Source organism: Spermophilus citellus (genome assembly GCF_964194105.1).
Source record: "Spermophilus citellus genome assembly, chromosome: 7".
NCBI lineage: Eukaryota > Metazoa > Chordata > Mammalia > Rodentia > Sciuridae > Spermophilus > Spermophilus citellus.
The window spans coordinates 36,680,552-36,708,073 of record NC_138188.1 but is presented as its reverse complement, the minus strand read 5'-3'; the positions used below and the strand labels follow the sequence as shown (position 1 = coordinate 36,708,073).

The window sequence follows — 27,522 nt, the reverse complement described above, 5'->3', positions numbered from 1 at the left end:
CTGATAGCCCACGGCCGAGCTTTGTGAGCACTGAAGATCTGCATGGAGACCCCAGGAGCTTGGCATCTGGGTCCCACCTTGATCAGGCTCCAGTGGCCTCCTAAGGGTGTCCATGGCTGGATAGGCAACCTGCCCAGCCCAGGGCAGCCCAACCAGGTACTGCTCACCAGCAGCCCATCACTGGCCCAAACACAGGGACACACTCCCCAGTGGCTGCCCTGAGGCTACAGGGCATGAGGGTGGCCATGGCCAGGGCCATTACTTATACCTGTTCCTGAGGCCTGGCTCTCAGCAAGGGGCGTCACCTGCAGGATGTGGAGCACTGAAGGGACCATTTCCTTCTCCTTTTAACACTGTCACCGACTCTGCCGTGCTCTCTCCTCAGCCCTGAGGCTCAGGGGAACATGGTGTTGGCTTGTCTGCTTTCGGGCTCCCCGATACCTTAGCATTCGTAATGTGCTGCGTCAATGGTTCTTACACTTTGGTGGGTATCAGAATGACCTGGGAAGTGACAGGGTCCACAGAGGCCCAGAACTGCTGACATAGCACAGAGCCTGTGGACCTTTGTGATTTACCAAAGTTAACAGGTGTTTCTGACTGGACCACATTGGAGAACCATGGCAGTTAACTCTTTTCAAACACTATCCAAATTAATCCTCAATATTTCCTGAAAAGACACATTAATCTTTATGCAAAAAAAAAAAAAAAAACAGGCCAAATAGGCCAGATAGAAGGGTTTCTGGGGTCTGATCCACCATTTTCTTACTGGCTGTGTAACCTTTGGGAAGACACCTAACCTCTCTGAGTCACGATCGTCATTCTAACTAGGGGTCAGACCACTTATGGGAACCAAGACACTATATCATAAAAGTTTTTGAATGGATGCATTTCATGGATTTTAGCACATGAAATGGCATTTGATAAATGGTAGGAGAATACATAGACCAATACCTTATTGATCAACTCACCAACGTTTTCATTTAATTTGAAGTCAGGGAAAGAAGAATGACTACTAGTTCACAGCATCACTGGGAATCAAAGTCCCTCTGCCCTTTCTTCTCCAGAATACGCAGAAAATTGGGGCTTTCCGCTGCAGAAAGTCCCTCCCTCACACTCAAGACAAGCAGTCCTCATCACGGGGGCATCTGAATATTCTTCGGCGACCACTGCCAGGCATTGGGGATAAGGTCGGAGCAAAACAGAAAGCAGGCGTGATCTCAAAGAGAGGGAGGACAGGTAAACAGATTTTGCCTAACCTGGGAAATGTCAAGCATGCCTTGGGTCTGGTGGAGGGAAGGGTCTGTTCCCGCTGGGTGGGATTCCAAGGGCATCCCAATCATCCTTGGAGAGGAGGGGGCAGCACATTACCTCCTTCTGCTGCAGGACTGAGGAAGCTGTGTAACCTTTGGAGGTTATAGGGAAAGAAAGGAAGGGGATTGCCAAGGGTTCCTTCCTTCCCAGACCAAAGCATTTGATCCCTGGAGCCCTGGGAGGAATGAAAATCTGAGGCGTCCCTGCTCTCTTACTCTGCCTTCTGGGAGCAAAAGTGGAGAAGGAGCACAATTTACGTGAAAAACTAAATCAAAGCCCTTCCCAGGCCCCTTCCTCCAGGTAAAGACAATCTGATGGAGTACCTGGTTCCCACATGTGCAGTTGGGCTGTACAAGGCACTGGGGCACTGCCCAAGGGAGGGGAAGGATGGTGCCCTGCTGTGAAGGTAAGCAGCAGCCTGCAGAGGGCCTTTGGCCTACAAGGAGACTCCTCTCCTTAAGAGGAAGGAGAATGGAGGATGGAGCTGGGTAGACCTGTGTAGAACCGGGCCTTGGAGCGGCTGTGTGCAGGTGGAGGAGTCCAGGAGTCCAGGAGCCCAGCTACCGGCAGTCAGATGCTCCCAAAGACCACAGGCATGGCTGGGACCTCGTTTTAGTCAGCTTTTTCGTTGCTGTGACTAAAAGACCTGACCAGCACAACTGGAGGAAAGGTTTATTTGAGGGCTCCTGGTTTCAGAGGTCTCAGGCCATAGACAACAGGCTCCATTCCTTGGGGCTTGAGGTGAGACAGAACATCATGGCGGAAGAGTGTGGCAGAGGGCACCAGCCCACATGATGATCAGAAAGCAGAGAGAAAGAGAGAGACACACACGTCACTTGCCAGAGACAAACATACACCCCAAACCCACACCCCAATTCCCACCTCCTCCAGCCACACCCCACCACTTCAGTGACCACTCAGTTAATCCCTGTCGGGGGATTAATTCACTGGTTGGACTCTCACAACCCAATCATCTCTCCTCTGAGCCTTCCTGCATTGTTTCACACGTGAGCTTTGGGGCGGGGAGGGGGGGGGGGAGACCTCATCTAAACCTAACAGACTTGTGCAGAATCACTCTTTGCTATCTGATGGATCTCAGAACCAAGCTTCTAGAGAGATCCATCTGCCCTTTTTCCTGTGGTCTCCAGAAAGAACCTTGCGAGCTAAAAGGTAGGTTATGCTTGGTAACTTTTTCCAGGGTTAAAAGTCACCTGAGGCATTCTGCAAAGACTGAGGTAAGTAATTCAGACCTGGGTAAGTAAATTAGAAACGGAATCACTCAGGTATGTGGTTTGTTAGTATGGCTGGATACGCTTGGAGGCCCTGGGACAAAACTTTTAAGATGGGAATTCTGCTGCCAATTTTAATTAATGGTCTTCCTTCCAAGGAAGGTATAGGGGACATTTATGGCTGTGTTATTGATTGGCCGAAACTTTTTCTCATCCACTGTCCATTAATCCCTACCTGCAGTACCACCCCATCTCATAAACATAGATCTGGGGTTGGAGAGCTGGCTGAAACTGTTTTTGAAGGCTTGTTTTTGAAGGCTTTTGAAGCTTAGTTCATATCCCCATATCCCAGCTACTTTCTTGAAACAAATACAAGTTATGTGCCAGAAACTCTGCTGAGAGTTTTATAATTTTTTTTATAAATTCTTTTTGTCTATTTTAAATCTTACAATGACCCCAAGACTCAGTGTCCAGGGGGTCCCCTCTGCCAGGAAGTGGTAAAACCTAGACTCAAAACTTGGCATGGCTGACTCCAAAACTTTAAGATTTTATATTTTTCTTTTCGTTTGTACTGGTTTCCTCTTCTATTTCTGTCACTCTAAAGCAGTAGTTCTCAAGTTGTGGCAGCAGCAACATCTGGAAACTTAGGAATGTCACTTCTTGGACCCTACCCCAGATCCATTAAGTCAGGAACTCTAGGGTTGGAGCCCAGTAGCCTGTGTTCTGATTCACCCTCCAGACAACTTGGATGCTTGCCGGAGTTTGACAATTACTGCTCCAGAGAAGACTCTTAAATTTTCAAGATAATACTTAAAATTATATGTCTCACAAATATCTAGTCAGTCAGAAGTGAGAGCCTCCTTATCACATTTACTTCATCACGCAGCTAACTGCTTATGTGGGTGACACAGGACATTACTTTGAGTTGTTACTAAATCTTTTTCCTATTAAAAATCAGCACTTATTTGTTCATTTTTATGGAGGTATGTATGATTTGCATACAATAGAAAGGCACAGGTCTCAAGTGCAGAGTTTGAATTGTGACAATTGTCATATAACCACCATTCAATCAACCTATAGAAAATGTGCCCCTCCTCCAAGAAATGTCCCTTGTGCCTTTTCATGGGCTACCTTTATCTTCTCACTTCAAACTCTGATCTAGTTTATACCATTGTAGATTAGACTAATTCTTTCCTAGAGTTTCATATAAATGAAACCATATAGTATGTAATCCTTTGTGTCAAACTTCTTTCCCCAAGATAATGTCTGTGAGATCCATCTATGTCTTTATATTTCGTGGGAGAGTATTCATTTTTACTGCCAAGTAGTATTCCCTTGTGTAAATGTGCTATCAATTTATTGATTGAAGTCTGGGTTGTTTCCCAGATTGGAGCTATAATATCTAATAGGAAATAGTAGTTTTTTTTAATATATATATACCCTCACACTTGAATGATAGCCATCTGGGTTTAATCCTTGTTTGAAAGTATTTTCCCTCTTCATTTTAATATAATGAACCAGTGTTGCACTCCACCACAGTTGAAAAGTCTGATATCAATCTGATTATTGCATTGTTCTTATATAGACAGTTTGTGTTTTTCTAATATTTGGAAGATTTTTTAATTTCATTATTATTTTTCCTAAATTTTCACCTCTGAGAAAAATATTCTTGACTCTTCCATTTCACAAATTCTCTCTTCAGCAGTGTTCTATCAGCTGTTTAGACCATCTGTTACCTTTGTAATTTTAGAAACTATAGTTTTAACATCTGAAACTACTCCTTGATTAATTTCATCTATTTCAAACCATTATTTTACTTCTTTTTAAAGAGTTTCAGTGCTTCTAAAGTCCCTTTAGCCATTTAAACACACTTGGTTTATAGTCTGTATTCATTCATTTTATTACCCAAAGCTCTCAGAAATCTTATTTAACTGCTAATACTTGCTTTTGGTGAATTAGATTATACGTGTTTTATCATTTTGGATTATAAGCTCATATTCAACATGATATATTTATCACAGAGAATTCTGATTGGTATTTCCTTCCAGACAGCTTTCACATTTACTTTGACTCAACATCCCATAGATATCAAAAGCCCGGGGCTCTTTATCTTGGAGTGTCCTTGGATAGCCTGGAAGTATAAATTCAAACCTCAAGTCAGTATCAGAGCAGGGCAGAATTTTTTTAAAAAACCCTGTAGATATCAAGCTAAATAGATAAACTTTATTGTTGTCTCTGAGCACATTTGGACTAGTGAATATGCTCACAGAAGGAGTGGCCCTTTCAGAGTTTGGGCTTTATGCAGGAAAATAGGTTTCAACCTCCCGCCTTACACAGGACCAGGGCCTCTTTTCTCCATGCCCATGAAAACCCAAGTTCCTGACTTATTGCAATTGGCAACCCCTCCCTTATCTGCAGGGCTCTCCCCCTCAGGCCAGCTTTTCTTCCATTATTTTGGGGGAGACCTATGGTAAACTCTGTTGGTGGCAGGAGGGGTCATGTGGGTGGCCTTAAATTGAGCCTGGAGGGGAAGACCTACTTCTGCAATCCTGAAGCCTGAGCACATAGTAGCTTCTGGGTGGACCTCAGAGGATGAATCCCCAAAGCTCCCTTTCTGTCCCGTCCTGTCTAGCTGCCTCAGTTCATTTCCCATCTGCCCCCCTCACCCCACCTTGACCTTTTGATAATAGCTGAGCCCTTTTTCACCGGGGCATCTTCCTGACTCCAGTGTGTATTTGCTGAAAGATAAACATGTTGTTTTACATCCCTCAAAGCACACAGGCAGAGCCATTTACCTAGATTTCACAGCAGAATAATACATGGGTTACAGCAAAATAGCCCCAGCAAAATGGCCTCTCTTTGGGGACTCGTGGTGTATCCAGAGCAGCCCACACTTCTTTCTGTGGAGCCTTGGACTGTCCTCATGTCCGAGAACAGGTGTCAGTGCTATAAACCAACCCATTATCTGATCTCCTGGGATAGCCAATTTGGAGAACATTCCTGAACCAACATTCCTGGCCCAAGTGCCAATTACGTACCCTCCTCCTGGGTTCAGGCAATCGCTGGCTTTCCTCGGGGTGGGGGTGGGGTCTTAAATAGAGTCGCAATGCCCCTCTGGCTCCCATCCACCCTCGCTCCAGGCCCAGCTTGCTTCCGGCCCATTCATGTTTCCAGACAGGCTTTGCTCAAGAAACCCTGCTGCTTGCAAGTCCACAAACACCATTCTGCGAAGCAAAGGAGAGGAAGGCTCCTACGTCAGGTTCCAATCCTCTTTCCAACCTGGCCTAGCAAACTGTGAAGGGAAGGGCTTTGGGACAGACAGGCCTGGGTTTGAATGCGGGCTCAGTCACTTACAAGTCATTTTTAGACATGTGTTTTAATCTTCTGGAACCTTTCTTATCTGTGAGAGGAGGATGTTAAACACAATTCTGAGCTCTTGTGAGCTAAAACTAGGCGCAGTATGAATGCTGCTTGGCACAGAGTGGAGCAGAGGGGTGGGTTACATCTTCCCAGTGCCATCAGCCTGGTCAGGAGTGCTAGCTACATGGCTGGCTGAGTCTTGGTTGGAGCCCTGGAGATGGTGATCTATAATGTATGTGAGTGGACACTGAGTATTTGTTTTCCTCAGGAACTGGATGGAGTGTTCTGTGTGGGGTCAGGGGCTCTGCAGGAGCCCAGCCAGCCAAAAATGAGCTGCTCCAGGCTCTGCATATGGTGGAGGTCACTGGGACGCACACATACGCCTGGCCACACTAGAACTTTGTGCCTGATTTGCTCACAGACCTGCTGAACTTTGCCAAGGAAAGGAAAGTTCCTTTGAGTTGTACATATGACCTTTGAATCGGTTATCTTCAGAGCCATAAACCTGGTCCACTAAGCTATAAAAACACCTCCTCTCAATACCTTCTCCCTGCAGCCTGCTTTTCGACCTTCTCCACACACTCACACCAGACCAGAGGCTGTCACCATGACGAGGGACCAGAATGGGACCTGGGAGATGGAGAGTAATGACAACTTTGAAGGCTACATGAAGGCCCTGGGTAAGAGGGAAGAGGGGGCAGGAGGGAAGGGGACGTGGAGAGGACATCAGTCTGGCCCTCTGGACAGATCCATAGACTTGTACGCAAATCCTCACTCCTCACTCCTTACGGCTGTGAAAAAATTAGATAATTTGTGTAAATCCTCGGAGGTTCTATCTCCTTATTTGCAATCTGGGAATAATAATAAATAAGATTCCTTAGCACAGTGCCTGGCCCACAGAAAACACATACACACAGATGATAAGACCCAACTCGAAAGAAGAACCCGATTGCGTCCTGCCTTGTCGTGGCCATCTTTTGATGACCATTTGGGTCTGATGTTATACACAAATGACCCCTGCTGGCTCCTTTGTCAGCCTTGTAAAGGACACTTAGCAAGCTTTCTCTGCCTAAAGAAAACCAGGCCCACAGAATGCTAGGAGAGGCTTTGTCACGTGGGTCAAACCACCCTCTGCTTATCTGGGACTACCTCTCAGTGTGCCCTGAGTTGACAGTAGGGTGGGTCTCTTGGGGGCTGGCAGGAACACATACTCGATCCAGCTATGAGCAGGTGGGATCAGAGGCCCAATACTCTGGATATGATGGTGGGAGGTCTCTCCAAGAATGGGAATCATGGGTTTTTCTGTAAAGTTGAGTAAGTTCTAGCTTAATAAATATATTTACCATGCCAACAATTAAGGAAAGCTGGGTTGCATTTCCTACTTGACAGAGCTTAGAGCTCTCGGGCATCACAAGTCATGTATGCAGTATTTGGGTGTCTCCATCTTTTAAGGCTTTGGACTGGTCTTTCTAATTCTCCTTAGTATTGAATACCTGTTGTCTCTTAGAGCTTCAGTCAAAACCTTCCAGCACTGCATAACTTTCTTTTTCCTCTGGACTATCAGAATTTTCCCTCTACATATTTGGGCAGGCAGGGGTTGGGGGAGAGGAGGCAAAAGCCCTCCTCTCAGGCTCTACCTGTCCCTGTTGCACAAGCGGTAGTAGAAGTGGAATTCTAAACCTATGCAGGGGTCGTTGATTTGGAGCATAGATCTATAGTCCTGAACAATACCATGCAGGTGAGGAAGCCAAGAGTGGTCACCACAGGTGGGGCCGAGGACTTACTCTGTGACCTGAAAACAGTTTTTTACCCTTTATCCACTTGTCCTATAGCTCTGCAAGTAAGCCCCTCTTAGAGCCCAACTCTTCAGGCTTAAGGTGGGAGAATCTGTGGGGGGATGGGTTGCTGCAGGGTGTACCAACAGCTCTGTCCAAGAAATCCTCCCGGAGAGCAGCCTTCCTTTGGACCTTTTGACACCAACATATATGATGTGGATGAGGGTATCACGAGTCATGTATGCAGTATTTTGGGTGTCTCCATCTTTTAAGGCTTTGGACTGGTCTTTCTAATACTCCTTAGTATTGAATACTTGTTGTCTCTTAGAGCTTCAGTCAAAACCTCCAATTGAACATCATATGACACTGATCTCATTCTAATGAGCAAACTCTTTGACCCCCTTGTACCAGAGTCTCTTTAGCATAGAGGAATAGCAGGCACCTTACTGACTGGGGTGAATCCTGCAGATGGCGGTACTAGCTAGATACGGAATGTGGACATGCTTGTAGCCTGATTAACCCAGCTGCCAAGAGCCCACAGGGTGTCAGAGCCTGAGGAACTTGTCCCATCTGGAGTCTAAGATGTTCTACACAGAAATTCTCAGCCAGAGTCATCATCCCACCCTTGAGACAGGGAACCTGATTTTCCTCTGGGTGGCAGGGATTGAAGACAGGTCTCTAGAGTCTCAGCCAGAAGCAGGTGAGGTGTGGCTGCCCCCTCAGTCCAACCTGCGAATAGCAGCTCAGTGGGTCTGTGCAGTGTCCTCCACAGCCTGGCTACAGGGAAGGCTTGCTGTCCCAACACTTAAGTCAACGAAGCTTAAGTCAACTAAGACACTTGGCATCTGGGAACACCATGTGTGGAGATCTTTGCAAATCCCTAGAAATGCAAATACCACTGGATATGGTGTCATTCCCTACCTAAGAACTGTCACTTTCTTAGGCCTTTGCCCCCTGTGCCAGGAAGTTGGCTTTCTCTGAGGGCCTGGTTGTTGGTTCAGTCGGGAGGGAGAAACTCTGTAGAGATATGGGTCTGGGCAGCACACTAGCTTTGTCACTTTCCCAGTGACACGCCACACATTGGCTTCCTCCATGTGACTCAGCTGCCAGCCTCAGGAGAATGACACACTGTGGCAACCTTTGGGTTTGCCTTGAATTATCAAGTCATGAGGTCAAAGAACAAGAGCCACGGGTCAGACCATGGTACGTGTCTCTTGCCTTCTTGGACACCTGGGCTCTAGGCTCTTTCCTGACATTGAGGCAAGCAGGTGGTGAACTCTCTCATCCTGAGGAATCTGTGACATCCTGAGGTCCTCCTTCAGGTCAGATGGGGGAATAGGAGAAATGGGGACATTTTAAAGGGAAGGCCATAGAGGACGGGTACAAGGATGGATCCCAGTAATGTTAAAGAACACTGGCGGAGAGTCTATTAGCTCTTCCCAGGAGGAGACTCCGGTGCCAAAGCTCTGGCAGCTATTTGTGGAAGGAGAGATGGATGTCACCTGAAGCAATGTTAGACCTGCTGTCTATTCACAGGGGGATCAAACTGGTGCAGATCATTATGTGACAGTCATGCACAAATGGCGTTCTTGTTTTCTGCTACTGTGAAAAGCTGTCCCAAAATATAGTGGCTTGAAACAACCACAGACATCTTCTGTTACCTGTCACAGCTCTGGGGTTGAGAAAGCTCATCCTAATGGTTTTTGCTCACAGGCTCTGAATAAGTGCAATTGGACAGTGGCCGAGGTTAGGGTCATCTCAGAGGCATCCTTACCCACATGTATGTCTGGTGGTTGGTGCTCACTGGTGGCTGAGACCTCAGCTGGGCGATGAACATGTGCCAACATCAACGTGTGGTCTCCCCGTGTGACCTCTTCTCTAGCCAAAGAGAGAGGTGGTAGAAGTTGCTTGGCCTGCTGTGACCCAGCCTCAGAAACCAGCAAGTATCACTGCCACCAGATTCTACCAGTCTGAGTGTTGCAAGCCTTACCTGCTTTCAGAGGGAAGCCACAGAGAACCCTCAGTGGGAAGAACATCAAAGGGACGTTGGAAGAATGATCTATAGAATGAGATGCATCTGAGAAGATAAAAATCGGTCATAGATGGGACAGTGGGTACCTTGGTCCCAAAAGGGCAAGAGTCACACAGAACAATCGTAACAAGCTGTGTGTGCAGGATGGTGGAGGGGGCTTCAGTACAGGGGTCAGTGAAGGCTTCCCAAGTACTTCTGGGTGGATTCTGAAGGAAGGAGAGGAATGCCCCGTGCAGAGACAGAGGCAGGCATGGCCCCATGGCCAAGTGCAAGGGCACAGGCCTGACAGACTAGAAGGGGCTGTTTTGCCAGAGCTAAAGAAGGGAGTGAAAGAAAAGTCAGAGATGGCAGGATGTTCAAGGTGGTCTATCACATCTGGATTTCGTCCCTTAAGGACAGGCCCCTGGGAAGAAGTGCAACTGGACAGTGGCCAGGGCTGAGGTCATCATACTCACTCTGCTATCCCAGGAGGGACTAGCCCAGAGGAGACTGTCAGAGAACTGGAGGGGTTGTTGCCCAGCCTTAGGAAGACAGGAGGAGGTGTGCTGAGAAGGGGAGGACGTGGATATGTCCAGTCATATTTGGTGACTGGGTGGGAAAGCATCAAGAAGGACTCAACCCAGAAAATGAAAATCTTATATAACTTATAATTTTTATAACTTATAACTTAATAGTGAAGATGGTGATGTGTATTGGAAGGTGTGTGTCCTAAAATTACTTAGTGTTAAATTTAGATCATCTTTTATTCCATAAATAAACAATTGGGGGAAACCCCATTTTTCTCTTAATTTACAAAAGGTCATCTGTATTTTGCAATTGAAGGAATAATCACAGACTTAAAAGAGCAGCACCTGTGGCAAGCAGTTCTGGTGGGTCTCTGGAAAGCTCCACTAGGAAAGGGGTAGCCTTAGAGACCAAAGTCAGACAGCTCCCTCCTCTGCCAGGAAAATTCCTGAACATCGCTATTGTGCAAAATTCGGTTCCAACGGGTTTTGCTGATGATGGTGGTGATGCTGGGGACAGAACTTAGGATCTCACACTTGCCAGTCAAGTGCTGTACCACTGAACTGTACCCCACACCGCAAACGTTCATGAGCCCTCCGTGTAGCATCAGCAGTGAGTGCAAGCACATATTATTTCCATGCCATGAAAATCCCTGTTGCTAGAGCTCCATATTCATTATTTAATTTAATTGATTCCGTTTTCAACAAATGTATTGAGCACCTGCGGCACATCAGGAAGTGTTCTGGGCACTGGCCATAGAGCGGTGAATGAGGACAGAGGTCCCCATGCTCAGGGGTTTACCTGCAGGTGCAGGAGGCAGAGAGCAAGCAAACAGTTGAAGATGATTTTGGGTAGTGGTGAGTGCTTTTAAGAAAATAAACAAGAAAAATGGTATGGAGGGGGGTGAGTGGTCAGGGAAGGCCATCTGAGCAGGTGGCAAAGCAGCCAGGTCTTGAAGCGGACAAGTGTCGTTCCTGGCACAGAGTCATCAAGTGCCCAGGCTGTAGGGATGCTCAGGGAGCCACATTCACAGGAAGGCAAGTGTTGTTCAGGAAGGAGAGGAATGCCCCATGCAGAGATGGAGGCAGGTATGGTCCCTTGGCCATGTGCAAGGGCATGGCAAGGGCATGTTCAGGAGGAAGGTGAGGATGGGGGAAGGGGTAGAAAGGCAGGCAGAGATTAGCCAAGTGACCCTAAGATGGGGAGATGGAACTGATCCTTTTTTTTTAAAAGAGAGAGAGGAGAGAGAATTTCAATATTTATTTTTCAGTTTTTGGCGTACACAACATCTTTGCTGGTATGTGGTGCTGAGGATTGAATCCGGGCCGCACACATGCCAGGCGAGCGCGCTACCGCTTGAGCCACCTCCCCAGCCCCGGAACTGATCCTTTTTATATTCTGTGAGGCCGCTCTGGGTACAGCATAGAGGATGAAACTTAGTCGAGCAAGACAGGAAGCAGGAAGGTCCACTCGGAGGCTGCTATGCTATCCAGGCAGGTCATAGCGATGGCCTGGGCTGGGGTGGTGTCTGTGGGGCTAGAGAAGAAAGGACAGGTCCAGCATATAGTTTGAAGAACCTTAATGGGGCTTGCAGATAAGAGTAAATGGAGGAGACAAAGATGACTCCCGGTTATGGAGCTGAGAACCAGGAAGATGGTGATCCCTTCCTGAAATGGAGAAGGCTGGGGAGGAGCGAGTGGGAGGGGTCAGAGGCTGGGGGGGGGTGCATTAGGAATTCTGTTTTGCAGACTTTGGTTTTAGATGCTCACTACACATCCAAGGAGAATATTGAACCTGGCGTATTGACATAAGATCTCGAGCTCAGAGCGGAGTCAAGGATGGAGACCAAAGGGATGCTTTCCGTTTTACAGGGTGAGGAATCTGAAGTCCAGAGAGGTGGAAAGACTTGCCTGGGGCCACATGTGGCTGGGAAATTGTCCTAGACAGGAGCCCTGTTTCTATCATCTAACACAAACTTTTTCCACAGCAGGGCTCTAGGGCAGGGTATCAAGCATGTGGGGTAGGAGAGGAGGAGCTTCACTCTGACCAAGGCTTGTTGGGATGGAGGCATCAAAAGCAGGCAGACAGGGTGCTCAGAGCACAAGAGGGTCACTCAGAATCCCTGGGTGAAAATGAATGAATGAACGAACAAATGAACGAATGAATGAATGAATGTCTGATAGGATAAATCTGTTTGACATGGATTCCTGCTAGTGCGGACAAATCAACAAAGTTATACACCTTGTTGAAGTCTTCACTTGGACCATGTGGTACCTGGTAGAACTTCCAAATGGAAAGTGCTGAGAGGTGGGAAAAGTCAGGTGGCAACAATAAGTGTGGTCGCTTCCTAATGACCTCCTTGCAGATGCTGGCTGCATGTCTACCCTAACATCCATCCCAGTGGTGAGCTCTAGACTATGACATAAGATCTTGAGCTCAGAGCAGAGTCAAAGATGGAGACAGAAGGGATGCTCCTGGTCACCCTGGGGTGACCCAGGGAGCAGGAGCAGGAGGCACACGGGGTCTCCAGCCCACCCCTGCTGTTCAGGAGGGAGTGAGAGAAGGAGACAGGCAGGGGGCCAGTCTAATTCCTCCCTAAAATGTGTTCTCTGGAGGAGGAAATGGTATGGAAAAAAAAGGAGAAGATTGCTCTTCCACTCTGCTTCTCACAATTGCCTAAAAGTGCCAATGATTTGAGAATTAAAGAGTCCAGGTTCGAAGCCCATGGAAGCTGAATGGTTCTCTTTGAGTGGTTCTCAGATCTCGGGTGATGAATACATGTGCATCTCTGCTTTTTAATTTACAAAGAGCAGCTGCCCTTTTAGCCTGCAACTTTAGATTTTTTTTCACAAGCACATTACAAAGCATTTTAATGTTTCGTAGCATACTCATATTTCAATGTTATGGCTTGTATTGTTCAAAATGCAGTTATGAAAAGTATGCTTTAATAAAATCACTTCGGTAGTGTTGTTTTTTTTTTTTTTCCTTCTTCTTCTGCCGCAGCTATAAGCCATATATATTATTCAGAAATAGCTTGCCTTTGGACCTTTCCTTCTGAGATAGAAATTCATTTCACCTGGTTATAAATCAGGCTCAGAGATACCTTTAATCCAGAAGAGCAGATAAAACATGCTTGATAACCCTGGTGTTAAAATACCATACCAGGAAAATAATTTCCTCTGCAAAGTTCAAAGAGAAACTGTTTTTGTGATCCATGTGTGTGTGTGTGTGTGTGTGTGTGTGTGTGTGTCTTCTACAGCTGCAGTTAAACCCTTTTGATTATAAATATCCAACAACGAATCTACCAGCAGAATATTTGGCCCCCTTCTCTGGGGTGGAGCAGAGGTGACATGATTAACTGGCCTGTGCAAACACTAAAGGGTGGCCGGGAGGCCAAGCCATTTTTCAACACAGAGAAGACGTGATGCTTGATTCTATTTGCATAGAACCCCTAATAAGATATCCCCCCCCCCCCCCGGCACTGGTCAGGAAGATTGACTAGAGTTGGTGTTTACAGGGCCAAACCCGTTTTCTCGGCAATAGGCCTTTTTAGCGGTGATCCACTTTTGCAGGCAACAAGGGACAAGCAATGATTTTTATTAGAGAGCTTTAGTTGTGAATGACAAACAGGCTGTGTTTGTAGGGAAACTGGTAGGAGCTATGCTCTCTAGCTGGGTGACTCTGAACCCACCACTTAAATTCTCTGAGCCTCAATTTCCACATCCATAAAGCGGAAATAGACTCACTTGCTGGGGGACACTTCAGTTCTAAATTTCTCTATAATTTCCGATTTTTCCTTAGTGTTTTGCCTGGAGCACTCCCCTTTATTTCATCTGGTTAATAGATGATTTCTGTTTATCCCCCCCCACCTTCCTAACTGTGGCTGTAGCAACATGGTTTAGCACAGGTTGGACTTCAGCACAGAGGGCCAGGGCAGGAGATAACCACTCAGTCACACTATAGAGGGAGGAAGCTGATCCAGGCAGGGAAATGTCCCACCAGGCTGGAGAAGGAGCCCACAGGACAGGCTGTGACAATAGTGGGAGGAGTCAGTCACTATTTGGACTGCTCCATGGAGTGGCAGGTGACTCTAGGGATGCACATACATGATGCATAAATATGAGAATGAAATACTCTGGATGAAATACTGCTGTGATCCCTACTAGACTCAAAGAGTCAAGGTCAAGGGTGGAGGCCAACGGGAAGACCCATGAGTTCCCTAACACTGCAAAAAGCATTTCACCATCTTGTTTACTAAATCGTCACCACAATAACCCCTTATTTTATCATGAGAAAATTGGTGCTCAAAAAGGGAAAATGACTTCTCTAGGGTCACATAGCTGGGGACTTAGGGACAAATCTGCCCCTCACTCCTCATTCTTTTATACCAGTGGTACTAAACTTGGTGCATACTGAGTCACTTGGAAGACTTAGAAGAACAAGCAGAGCTCAACCCACAGAGCTTTTGGGAGGGGTTGCAGAATTTTCTCTTTGACGTGTCCCAGAATTTGCACTTCTAACAGGTTCCCAGGTACCACTGCTGCTGCTGGCATCTTGAGAGCCACTGTTGTGGACCATGCTGCCTCCATTAGCCAATCCACGGTATCTCTTGAGCATCTACTGTGTTTGGTTCTAGGCGGGGCACACAGAGCTAAGGGATAGCTCTGTCTTTGTCTTGGTAGAGGTGAGACTAAGGAAGACAGAATAATCGACCTCAAGAAAAACTCCAGGAAGCCCCAGGTAGTGTCTCCTGGAGGTGAAACTGTGCAGCCTGGGCAGAGGGTGAGGAGGGCAAGACAGGATGCAGGAGGCAAGGCTGGGGCTGGGCCTCATGAGATATGGGAATCTGGGAGGACTGCAACAGGATTCAGGGAGCAAATGTTCAGAGAACATCTGGGAAGATGCAAAAGACTCTGAAGAAGCTGAACTGGGGGACCCCAGGCTTAGTTAACGATGATTGTGAGGATGGCAGCTATCATTTGTGCAGCCACTGCCACCAATGCAAACCACTGGGCAAAGATCTTCACAAACCCCATCAACTTTACCATAATCCTCACGCAACCCAATGTGGTTACTAATAGCTCCACCATGGCTGCAGGGATCTGGATCTGAAGGCACTTGTCCAGCCGCGGGACTAGAATTAGACACACAGACATCACCTGACTTGCTAGAGTGTATCTCTAGGATAGAAAGAGAGAGATCTGAGTTTGCATGTGATATATTAGCCTCTTGCTAGCCCCTCTCCCCCACGGATGTGTTTATACTAACTAGAATATGGAAGGAATTCTTTAGTGGCTTTTAGGAATTCCAAGGGAGGATCCATTTTAAGTAAGAAATACCTGGGGCTGGGGTTGTGGCTCAATGGTAGAGCACTTGCCCAGCACGTGTGAGGCCCTGGGTTTGATCCTCAGCACCAAAAAAATAAAAATAAAAAATAGAATAGATGTATTAAATAAATAAAAAATGCACAACATTTAAAAAGAAAAGGAAAGAACTATCTGACCACTTGGTCCTGTCTAAAGAGAACCTCAGTGGCCTTGAAGGGAGAAAAATGGAACAGCACATATTTCCATGGTTTCAGTGCCAAAGTGGATAAGATAAGTGGCTCAGAAAAGGTCCTGTCAGCCCTTTCCATTTGGTGTTTTGTGAAGGATGGATGTCCCACCATAGAGGGGCTCTGTGGCCACAGAAGATCATGGAAACCTGCCTCCTGTATCCCTCCTTGGAGTCACAGAGCATCTTTCTTATTTCAAAGGCTCTGTGATGATTCTCAGTGCAGAAAACAGCTTTTCTTGGTTTTCATTCTTCATTTCCCAAACTGAGTTAATAATGAGTCCATTTATTGACCACTAAACTTCTCATAGAACTGAGATGAGGAACTCTGGGCTCTGCAGACACTGGCTGCCAGAAGCCTCCAAAGGCTCACAGCACAGGGCAGCAGAGAGAGCCTTTCTCTCACCCTGCATCCCCTGCCCTGCAGGCTGTGTGGCTCTAATGTGCTCGTGTACCATTCCCTAAGCCACGGACTTGGAGCTAAATGAACTGTCAGAGCATGTACAGTGGGTGGAGGGTGATCGCTCCAGCCCTGACTTTTATTATAGAGCCTTCGGCCTAGAAAACAATTGCTTTTAGTTGGCAGGCAGCATGCAAGTGTCCTGCAAAACATAAACTGCCTCGGGAGAGCTCATCCAGCTGCATCCAGAAATCCCTGGGTCTCCAGGGGAACTTTAACAAGAATCAGAAGGTCGTGCTACCTGGGGCAGCCATGGAAAGTGCACATGTGACAGTGGTTTAACTGGGTCCTCCCAGCACTTTTGAAGTCCTGTTTGAACCTGGAAACAGACTGTCCTAGGTACAAATGCCATCTCTGTTGCTCCCACACTGTAAAACCCAGGACAAACAACACAACTCCTCTGAGCCAGTTTCCTCATCCGTACAATGGACATAATACGAGTTAGTCAATTTTTCATCCCTGTGACCATAATATCTGAGAACTCAGAGGAGGAAAATTCTATCTGGGGCTCACAGTTTCTTTAACTGGTGCGCTGACTCCAATGCTCTGGGCGCAAGTTGAGACAGAAGAATATCATGGCAGAAGGGCATGGTGGAGGGATACTGCTCCATTCATAGCAGCCAGGAAGCAGAGAGAGAAGGGAAGGGGCTTCAGAGAGGATGCACTCTTCCAGGACATTCGCCCAGTAGCCCACCTGCTCTAGCCACGCACCAGCCTATAGTTACCCACCCCCCAGTTAGTCCATTCAAACTAGGATAGTCTGATGAGGGTTACAGCTCTCGTAATCTCATAATTTCACCTCCTGTGTTAATGTAAGAGCTTTTGGGAGACACCTCATATATAAACCATAACATTCGAAGCCCCAACAACATGAGCCCCTAAAATCTCATGTCCATCTCACAATACAAAATGCATTTAGTCGATCTCCAAGAGTCCCATCATCTTAACAGTTCCATCATTGCCCCAAAGGTCCAAGTCCAAAGTCTCATCTGAGACTCAAGGCAAAGACAAAGACTTTTTGGCTTGAGTGACACTGTATACTCGACATAGGTCAGCCAGGAGGCGGACTCAGCACTGACCTTCTCTAACATGCAAAGCTTAGGAAATTAAATGTTTCTATTCAAAAATAGATTTCTCCCTCTTACTAACTACTGCTAAGACATAGATACTGTGTGCATTACCACATCAAAGTAAAATAAACAATAGAGCTAGAGTACACTGGCAAATCCTGGATCTCTGTTGAATCTGGACGATGAGAACATGGGGTTCCTTTTACTCTGATTTGTTCAAATTTTTTTTCACTAAAAAGCTGAATGATTATTAATCTTTTCCTTTAAAACAACAAAAGAAAGTCTGGGAGCCAGCACTTATTGTCTAGGATACACTTAAGACCATGCTGGGGGCCTGTAACTGGGCCAGAACCCCCTAGCTGGGGAAGCCTCAAACCGACTTTTAAAAAGTTTGTAACTGTCCCTCCCTGCTGTGGACACGCAGAAAAGTTTTCATCTTTACCCATGATCCAGACTGGGGGTTTTCAAAGTAGTTTTTCTTCTAACCCATGAAATCTTTATAGCGGAAGCCCAATGCATCAGAAAGCATGGAGCGCTGCCTTGTAGGGGTGGTGGTGGTGGGGGTGGTAGGTGTGCGCGCCTGTGCAATGGGAGCCTCGAGGGGTGGGTGTGCGCCTGCCTGCGCAATGAGAGCCACGCCCCAGCTCAGGGTGAGCTTTGCCTGCCACCTCTCCCTCCCTTCCGGGCTCCTGAGGAGATGCCAAGAGGCTCCTCTGTTTTCCTGGCAGTTGCCTGTGGTGCCCAGTCTGGCCAGATAGGCCAACTCTTTTTTCCCACTTGATCCCTGTCTCCGGTTTGGCCTTGTTAGAGAAATGAATGAGTGTGGCTGAGCACATCCTAACCTCCATAACTCCCTTCGCCAACAGATATTGATTTTGCCACCCGCAAGATCGCAGTACGTCTGACTCAGACAAAGATCATCGAACAAAACGGCGATAACTTCAAGACGAAAACCAACAGCACGTTCCGCAACTACGACCTGGACTTCACTGTCGGGGTAGAGTTTGACGAGCACACAAAGGGCCTGGACAACAGGCATGTTAAGGTACTGACGGGCCCATGGCTCTCACTTGCACGCTCTTTGTGCAGAAGCAGTTGGGCTTCTCAATGGTAAAATGACAGAGAAAAACCTGGGAAGAGAAACCAGAATGGAATTATTGATGCTGGCAATGAGCTGTGATTGCAAACTGAGTAGAAGGAAGAGGCAGGTTCAGGAGAGATGAAAGGATTGCAACTTGCCCAGGATGGAAGGCAGCTTCCCCAGCCCCAGCCCCACCCCCAGCCCCACATATGCAGGAGCAGGCTGGCAGAGAAAAGGGGTCACGGTGGAGTGCCACAGGCAAGGGAAGTGGCTTTGGCCGGCTGGGCAATGTGGCAGCCCTGCTCAGCTCCCATCCAAGCAATGGAGGAATGAGGCCCAGGTGCCAGATGTATATTTTATTTTTCAAGAGATGTTGAAATTTCAAACATTTTTATATGAAATATCTTAATTGTAGATGATCCTAACTGGCTGAAAAAATATTTTTCATTAAGAAAAATATGCAAATTAACAAAAAAATCAGTAGACTGCATGAAGTCAGAGTTTAGATAGATCTGGTAAGTTTCGGAAGTTTCTGGCAAATTGGTGGCTTCTGTCCTAGAAATGCCTTAACTCACAGGACATCATCTAGGAAACTTTCTGTGCATCCGAAGGCCATGTTGCATGAACTACAGTAGTCCACCCTTATCAGAGATTTCACTTTCCGTGGTTTAAGTTACCTACAGTCAATTGTGGTCCGAATGTCATACATAGAAAATTCTAGAAATTAATAATTCATACGTTTTAAATTGCAAGCCATTCTGAGTAAGATGATGAACTCTCACACTGCCAGCTCCTTATTGTTTGGGATGTAAGTCATTTCTTTTTCTTGCATATCTACACTGTATACGTTACTGAGGGCTAGTGACTTAGTAGCCCTGCTGGTCACACAGTATAAATAGGGATCAGCACTATCCATGGTTCAGGCATCCACTGGAAGTCGTGAGACATTCCCCCATAGATAAAGAGACTACTGTACTTGGATACTTAGGACCCCAAAATCAAGCAGAAAGTAACCCTTCAAACAGGACTGGGGAGAAATCAAGGCTCAGTCATACTTAAGGACTCCCCCACCTATCATTAACTTCATAACGAGCCCTGGTGATTACACGTCCAGGAGATGAGGAAGGTTCCCTGGCTTGTCACGTATCTTGAGTGCCATTGACTGTTCACTGTCTGTCTGGGCAGTTTATAGACGGATGGAAGTCTGGATATAAGTTCTTTCCCTCTGTGTCAACTCATCCACCAACCATCTGGCTCCCAAGCCGAGGAAGGGCAGGATTGATATTCTGTCCTGGGTATGTATGTCCTCATCCCCAGCAAGAGATAGCCCGAGTGAAGAAGGACCCTTCCACCCTGCTTTTACCTTTAGCCATGAGTGCCGCAGTCTTGGCTGGGCACAGAATCACGAGCCACCACACAGCTTTGTAGATTCAAACAGCAACCTTTATTCCCGAACTCACACCGGCCTCCACACACGTTCTGGGGCAATGCCAGTTCTCCTCCCCAATTCACCTACTACACAAGGCTTTCTTTCCAAAATCCTCTCTGAATCTCACGAGAGCTCAACGGGAGCTCAGGCAGCAGGAACGCCCTAATCCCAGCAGCAATAATCTTCAACCTCCAACTTCCCTAAAATCCCTATTGTCTTAAACTGGGAACGCCCTAAACCCAAGGACCGGGATACTATACTTCCTCAAACTGCAGGATACACCCTAATCCTGGATCCACCCTCATCCTTGAGTAGGGTCACCTTTCTCAAACACACATGCAATGTCAACAGCGAAATTCCAAGGCAAGTCCATTTAACATGGGGTACGCTGGCAAGGAAATTTCGATGCGTCATTCCTACTTGGTAATGGCCCTCAGCACATGAGCTCTTTTGAAGTCTCTCCCAAAGCAAGGGACACAAGCTCTGGCCCCTCTCCTGGGGTGGGAGGAACAGCTGTGGCCTCTGGTGCTGACTCTAAAGCCAAGAGAGCAGGACACATTTCTCAGGCCATCCTGCAGCATGGATAATCTCAGCCATGAGACTGAATTATATTGAATGCTCCTTACAAAGGAAAAGTGTGAGACAAAAAGCATTTTGGAAATTCTTCTATCAGAACAGTTCTGGCATAAGAGAGGGGGCACCCTGGAATGTCCCTCGCCCCTGCAGCACGATGGACTGAGGCGATTCTGAACTATGGTGAAAAACCACTCATCAGACACCACCACGGATAGGAAAATTTGTCTTGGAATTTTTGCATCAGTCTTCTATTCCAAACTAATCATTCAAAAGGATTCCGTTTCCCTCACCTTTCAGTTGAGGGCGTGGGCTCTTGAAATCTGACCTGTCCTCTCTGACCTGACCCATTCTTTACCAGAGATGGTAGCGAACTCACTCTTCCTGAAATAAATGATGCCCTTCCCACCTTCCCTGACCTTTAAAGGATCCCACCCATCGATACCTGCACATCTTCTCCCTTCCACTTTCCGTTCTCCTTCCTCTCTTTATCAGAAAGTTGCCCTGAAGAGAGGGAGAAACCTCTTTTCTACTGCTTGTCTCCTCTTTTCCTGCAGCAGAAAGCCAGGGGTAAAACACACACACACACACACACACACACACACACACACACACACACGAGACTGGTGGGATGAGATGCATCACCTCCAGTTGGATGAAGGTCCGTTCCCATGAGAACCACAGCACGGGGCAGCTGCCCGTGGGACCACTCACTTCCCATGACTAGACTGGAACCCTGCAGCTGGAAGGGGATGCCAGGGTGGGCGAGTCTGTCAATCTAACTCAGGTGTCATGGCCAAGGGCACACCTGAGCTCTGTGTGTGTGTGTGTGTGTGTGTGTGTGTGTGTGTATGCATTTGTGCAGGGAGTGTAATACTGGTAATCCTCGTGCTCATGTTCTCCAGGGCTCTGCTTCTCGACTCCTTGGTCACCCTCAGGAATCCTCTGGAAAAACTCCACTCATTGTCTTGAAGGACAGATGTGTGTGGTTGACGGCAGGGGCCCTACAGGCCCTGAGATGCCCAGTTCTGTGCCAGCCCAGAGTAGGAGCAATGAAGCCCGACCTGTAATGGGATTGCCTCTTCTCTAAGGGGCCGGAGATCCCTCCTCCTTTCCTGTGGGTCATAGAGATTCCTAACTTCCCACTCTGACTTCTTTCTAAGAGGGTTTAAAGCCCTTTTCAAAAAATACACAAGCCACCTCAAAAGAAATAAAATATAAAGAAGTAATCCATATCCATGAATGAAACATGGGGTCTCAAGCGGTTATGAGAAGACATCAAATGCTGATTCATGCTCAGTGTGGATGAGCTTGGAAAAGATGCCGAGTGAGAGAAGCCACATGTCAGAGGCCACGTGTTGTATGACTCCTGCAAAAATATCCAGGATAGGCCAATTCATAGACAGGAAGTGGAGGATGGAGTGCATGGGGCCTGTGACTGCTCGTAGTACAAGATTTCTCTTGGGGTGATAAAAATATTCTGGGCTCAGACAGTGATAATGACCCAACCTTGTGAGTTTGCAAAACCTTCTGAATTGTATACTTGAAAAGGGCGAGTTTTGTGGTTTGGGAATTATATCTCAACAAAAAATAATAATCAGTCAGAGTCGGAGCAGGCAGTAAGGGCTGGAAGAGTGGTATGGACAGCAGCAGCTACGGCCAACAGTGCCCAGGAGGAGAGGGGAGGACCCCAAGGAAGGGCAAAGCTGCCTCCTCAGGAGGGTGGCACTGGGGACTGCAAGGGGGCGGGCCCTACATGTGGTGGGAGGGACACCAGCCCTGCGGAGCATGTTGTAGCCTACTTCAATGCTCTCAGAGATGTCACTTTCCTTTTTAAAAGGACTTATTGGGAAGTGATTCAAATTTATAGAAAAGTCACAAGAATATAGCAAAGACTGCCTGTCTACTCTTCACCAGGAGATCACCCATTCGCTTTATCATTAGCACCTGTTCCCTTCCCCAACATACACACTGTTTTCTGAAAGACGCATTTTCCCTAAATAATTCAGTATGCGCTTCCAAAAAAATCAGGATATTCTCTTCTGTATCCACAGTACAGGTATCAACTTCTGCAAATTGAACATTGATACACTACCTGTATCTCACTAAGGGAAAGGGCTGTTTTGAATGTCAGCCTTGGACGCTGTGAGAGGGGACATCACAGTGGGGCTCGGCTTTTCTCTTTTACTCTATAAAAACCTGCCTATCCCTGGGGCCCCTCCCTCTTCACCCTCTTTCTCAGAAGCAATCGCTTTGCTCACTTATATTCACTTATACTTACTCACTTATATTCACCCTCAGGATCTTTGAGAACCTTTGAGTCTGTTCCTTAAACCTCCTCTGACACAGGGCTGAGGGCACCAACCAAAGCACACTGAGTTTTAGTTCAATTGACCTTGCTGCTTCTCCTTGTCTATTTTGTGAAGGAATAAGTCTATCATATGGTAAGTATCTCCACGATTCCTTGGAAACCAATTTACTTTAGGGTCAGAATAACTTCTCATCTTGCTGCCCAATATGAATTATTGAAATAAAATATTAGGACAGGTCCACTTGGGCTAACCTTTTATTATTTCCTTCCATATAGCATAAAATTTGATAAACCCCTAGTATACACCAGGCCTCTGTCAGGAGTTAGAGAGAAAATTATGAATCAGATCTCCCTTCCTGTCTTCAGGGTCTTGAACTCAATGGGGAAGATGGTCAAATCGATGGACGATGACCATACCTTGTCCATCTTGATGGTCATTGTGCACTGTTTGGGGACCTTCTTTAAGACAAGGGGGCAAGTGGATTTATCTCAAAATCAACTGTAAACCCATCCAGCAATGCGGGTCACTGTGTGAGTGTGGTGTTGCAGAAGTGCACAGCGATGTAGCCTTTCTATCATGGGGCTTTGTGCCTATTGAGAGAGATGGGCATCAACTCAACCAACGTGTATTAGTGACCATCAGGTGCGAGGCCATACAGGAGGAGGGAGAATGGAAGACAAGAGTTCTATGTCATCTATTTGGGAGAGATCTCCAAGTCCTAGACCAATGATGGACAACAGCAAATGAGTATTCCAGAGATTTCTCCCTCCCTGAAGATTGAAGACAGCAGCCTGTGACTAGAACTTCTCTAAGACCTTGGAAGATGTGAAGCTTAGGATGGCCTTGAGGGGAAAGGAGACTTATTTTCCCTTTAGAAGAATGTAGAATTTTCTTTTCAAATTGGTCTTGGGAATATTAATGCATGCAAAAAGCTAAATCTCCTTCCTTGGCCCCCTGGCTCAGTCCTTCCTTAAGGAAAATCACCATGAAGAGCTTCTTTTACCTCCTTGCAGGGAACACATACAAACATCTCCATGCAGGCTCCCCACCCCACCCCCTTGTTTCATGCACGGGCTCTGCACCTGGCTTTTTTTTTTTTTTTAATTTAGACAATACGCTGTGGCTGTGTTCTTTCATTGGCTGCCTAGCAGGGAAGAACCACACCATATTTAACCAGCCACACTCTGACAGAATTTATGAAGCTTCCAGTCCTTTGCTGTAACAAACAATGCTTCAACGCACTGGGGAGGAAAATGGGGAGGAATAAAATTGTACATAAAGTATGCAATATGGTCAAGGTCAAATATTATTTTAGAAATAGGGAGATTTAACAATCTGTAGAAAACAGATTTGTGCCGAAAAAAACAGACTTGAATGCACAAGATAGTGGGGGAAAAAATCAAGAACCCACAGGTCAGTTTATTACCAACTGGGTTTACAAGATAGAGAAAAAAGTAAACGTCTGGCCTGTAGCATAATATTGCTCATAGAGGTATAAGATGGCTCATGCATACTTACAAGACAACCAACTAGCATCAGGGTCATTCCCAAGGACAAACGACAGCAGGTGCATAAGCAGGTGTACTCTAGTCACAGAGGCAGGTGACCCTGGAGGACCACCTGGGAGAATGGGGGTGTGCAGATGGTATTAGGAAGGAAAGTAGAGAACAGAAGGAAGAATTTGGAGGGTGTATAATTGTAAATCTGTGCACAGGGGTGAGAGTGCTCTGGGGTTCGAACAGGCCTTGCTGGTCAGCTCAGCTTGGTGTCCATTGTGAGTTCTATTGCTGTCCCTGAGCTACTGACCAGTTGGCCTCATTGCCTGGAGGGAATCAAGGACCAGTCATAGGGTTCTAGATAAAAACACTGACAAGAGAGCCATGAAGGTACCTCCCTGATTAATTAAGGAGCTTCTCTGCCTCCGTTTACATTCTACAGAGGACTGTCCTGACAAAGTGACTCCTGTAGGAAAAATTCCCAGAAGTAGAATTTCTAAAAGATAATATGCAATTTTGTATTTTGAAGGGGAATATAAAATTGCCCTCTGAAAAACTTTCTATTCCCACCTGCCAGGTATGAGGGTACCTGCTTCTCCATGTTCCCTTCCAACTCAGTGTGTTAGCAAAAGTCTTTGTCTTTGACCACAGGATGAATTGTATCTGAAAAGCAGTCTTATTAGCATTTGTCTTATTGCGAGTGAGGTTGAATATATTTTTCTTATGTTGAAAAGTCATCTGTTAGAGTTTTTTTTCCCCCCTGGTACACTGTTGGTGGCCTTTGTAGACATGAACTATTAGGTTGGCAATCTTTTTCTTATTGACTTAAAGCAGCGCTTTATATATAAGGAAATCAGGTCTTTGGTGCGACACTCTAGTTCTTTTTCTTCGTTTGTTATTTATCTGTTGACTTTGAGGAATTTTCCCCTTTCAGGAATTTTACGTTGTTAACCATCAAATTTGTCATCTTTTCCCCACTGGTTTGAAATGCTATCTTTACCATATGATAAAATGGTAGCATAAAATTCTTTAAAAGAGAACAGAGGGAGCCTGGGTCAGTTGGTTTAGCTAGAATGGGGGATGTATGTGTGGAAAATGAGATTGGGAGGACCTTGGCTGGCTGAGAGCCAGCAGGAGCCGGGCAATGGCTGCAGGGATCGTAGCTACAGCTTTTGGCATATTCAGTCTCTCAAGACCTCACATGTGATTTGCCTGGGAATCTGTCATTGCAGACGCTCATCACCTGGGAAGGCAATGTCCTCGTGGCTGTGCAGAAGGGGGAGAAGCCGAATCGTGGCTGGAGGCAATGGATAGAGGGGGACAAGTTGCACTTGGTAAGTCCTGGGGTCTGCCCAGCTCCTTCCACTCTGCCTACACGAACTCCCGTGGCCACCTGGCCAGGGGCTTTGACAAGAAAAAAAAAATGGCTCTGTGCTCCTCCCCTGAGCTCCAGCCAAATGTATGTGGTCATATAGTTAGAAAGTCATTGCCATCTGGCTCAGGGGACTCCAGGAAGAAAATCTATATGGCTGTTTCTGTGAACGACCGCAATTAAAAAGCAAGTTGAAAATGCTGAGTTAGGAAGCCAAGATCCAAGGAGAAATGCAGGGAACCTGTTAAAGACCAACCGAGGAGAAATGCGAGCCACAGAATTAAAACGCCCTGGAGGAGGGCAGGACCAGGCCTTCTCTCAATGACAGTGGGATGGCTTGTGGAAGGGGGAGCTTGGGCCTGGGCTGCCCCAGGCACTGACCTCCCATCATGAGGTATGTCTGCCTGACCCCTTCAGATTAATATGGCACTAGAACAGAATAGTAGGAACAATGGCCGCTATCTTCAAATAAACTATCTGGACAGCTAAATTTTTCATTCTTCAATCTTGAAGGCAATTTGTAAGCCCAGCATTCAAATGCTGAAAAATGTTTCCCTCCTTCGTGCATCTGTTAAATCAATGTCTGTTCATTCATTCTTCTATGGAGCTGTTTGGTTTGGGTTTTTTTTTTTTTTGGGGGGGGGGTGCTGCAGATTGAACCCAGGGCCTTGTGCATGCGAGGCAAGCACTCTACCAACTGAACTCTATCCCGAGCCCAGGCAGGTCATTGGCTCCAGTGTCAGTATCCTGGCCACCATGGTGCCCTTCAGAGCCAGACTTGCTTCACCTGAGGTCTTTATTTCAGAGGCAGTGTCAGCTGATGATATATGGAAAGCATTCTCTGTGTTTTCTACTGACAGTTTTCCCTACCTGCACTGGTTTGTATGATGGATTTTTTTAATTGTAGTACCATCCCAGTGGTACCTGGGGCTGAGACAACAAATCTATTGCCAACTGCAAAGAGCATGGTGGTCTTCCCCACACTCTTTTTTCCTCCTTCTTCAAAGATCAGTGAGGGGCAGATAAGATCTGGGGCTCTCTCTATTTGGATGAAAAGCAGTACCTGGTCAGCCACAGGGTCAGACCTGGGGGAACCATGCTGCAGTTCACTGTGCCACTGCCAGGCACCAGTTTGATCACCAGAGCCCAGAAAGCCCACAGAATGGAAGGGCAGCTCATCCTCCCCAGTCCTGACATTCCTAACACTTTTGCATACTGGATCCTTCCTCTCCTTTGACTCCACTACCATTTATAAATTAAGCCATGTTGCTTTAATCATGGGAGTAGGAAAAATCCCACCCAAGAGGGTCATTTCTTTACATTTTTTCATTTTTATAGTTGTTCAAGCTCAATTCGAGTGTCAAAAATCAAATTACTGCTATCTGCAGGGCATGCCGGTAGATTGGGTCTGAGGAATGCACTTTGCCCAAAATGACTAAGTGTCCTCTTTATTCCAACCCCCAGTCCCTACCCCGGATACCACAAAGGCCAGGTGCTGGGTAACTGGAAATCCTGGCTTATTAGCCACTCATCCACTTTCTGACATTTGCAGGAGCTGACCTGTGGTGACCAGGTGTGCCATCAAGTGTTCAAAAAGAAGTGATGGGGCATGGGATGCCTGCCAAGATGCAGAGTTCTCTATGGCTTCAGGAAGCAGCATGGGGACCCTCTCACTCCTGATGGAGCCCCACTAAGGTCCCTGGATGCGTTTTAAACAGAACAAGTGTAATAGTGACAAGCATATTCTTCCCCATTTGAAACCTGGCATTATTAAATGGAAAAACAAAACTCACTCCCAGGATTTGAAACCCTTTATATCTAACTCCCTTTATTTCTAGATGGGTCAGTTTTGCCCACAGGCAAAGGAAGTCACTGCCTGTGTGATTTTTTTTTTTTGCATGGCTTTACCATTAGTTGATTTCATTTCGTTTATTTGTGTGTGTGTGTGTGTGTGTGTGTATGTGT

General features: G+C 46.5%; 1 protein-coding gene across 1 annotated transcript; it reads left to right on the top strand.

The window, feature by feature from the left end:
* RBP2 (retinol binding protein 2) lies at positions 1 to 27,246 on the top strand. The gene is made up of 6 exons (XM_081302102.1): positions 1 to 156; positions 1,065 to 1,236; positions 6,457 to 6,580; positions 18,161 to 18,339; positions 25,418 to 25,519; positions 27,110 to 27,246. The coding sequence occupies exons 3-6, from the start codon at positions 6,508 to 6,510 to the stop codon at positions 27,158 to 27,160; spliced, it is 405 nt and encodes a 134-aa protein (XP_081158228.1). The 5' UTR covers positions 1 to 156; positions 1,065 to 1,236; positions 6,457 to 6,507; the 3' UTR covers positions 27,161 to 27,246.
* The last annotated feature ends 276 nt before the right edge of the window (positions 27,247 to 27,522 follow it).

Coding starts and splice junctions, on each gene's coding strand:
- RBP2 (XM_081302102.1), top strand. CDS start 6,508: ATGACGAGGGACCAGAATGGGACCTGGGAGATGGAGAGTAATGACAAC. Junction 18,340..25,417: donor TGGACAACAGGCATGTTAAG/GTACTGACGGGC, acceptor CTGTCATTGCAG/ACGCTCATCACCTGGGAAGG. Junction 25,520..27,109: donor AGGGGGACAAGTTGCACTTG/GTAAGTCCTGGG, acceptor TGACATTTGCAG/GAGCTGACCTGTGGTGACCA.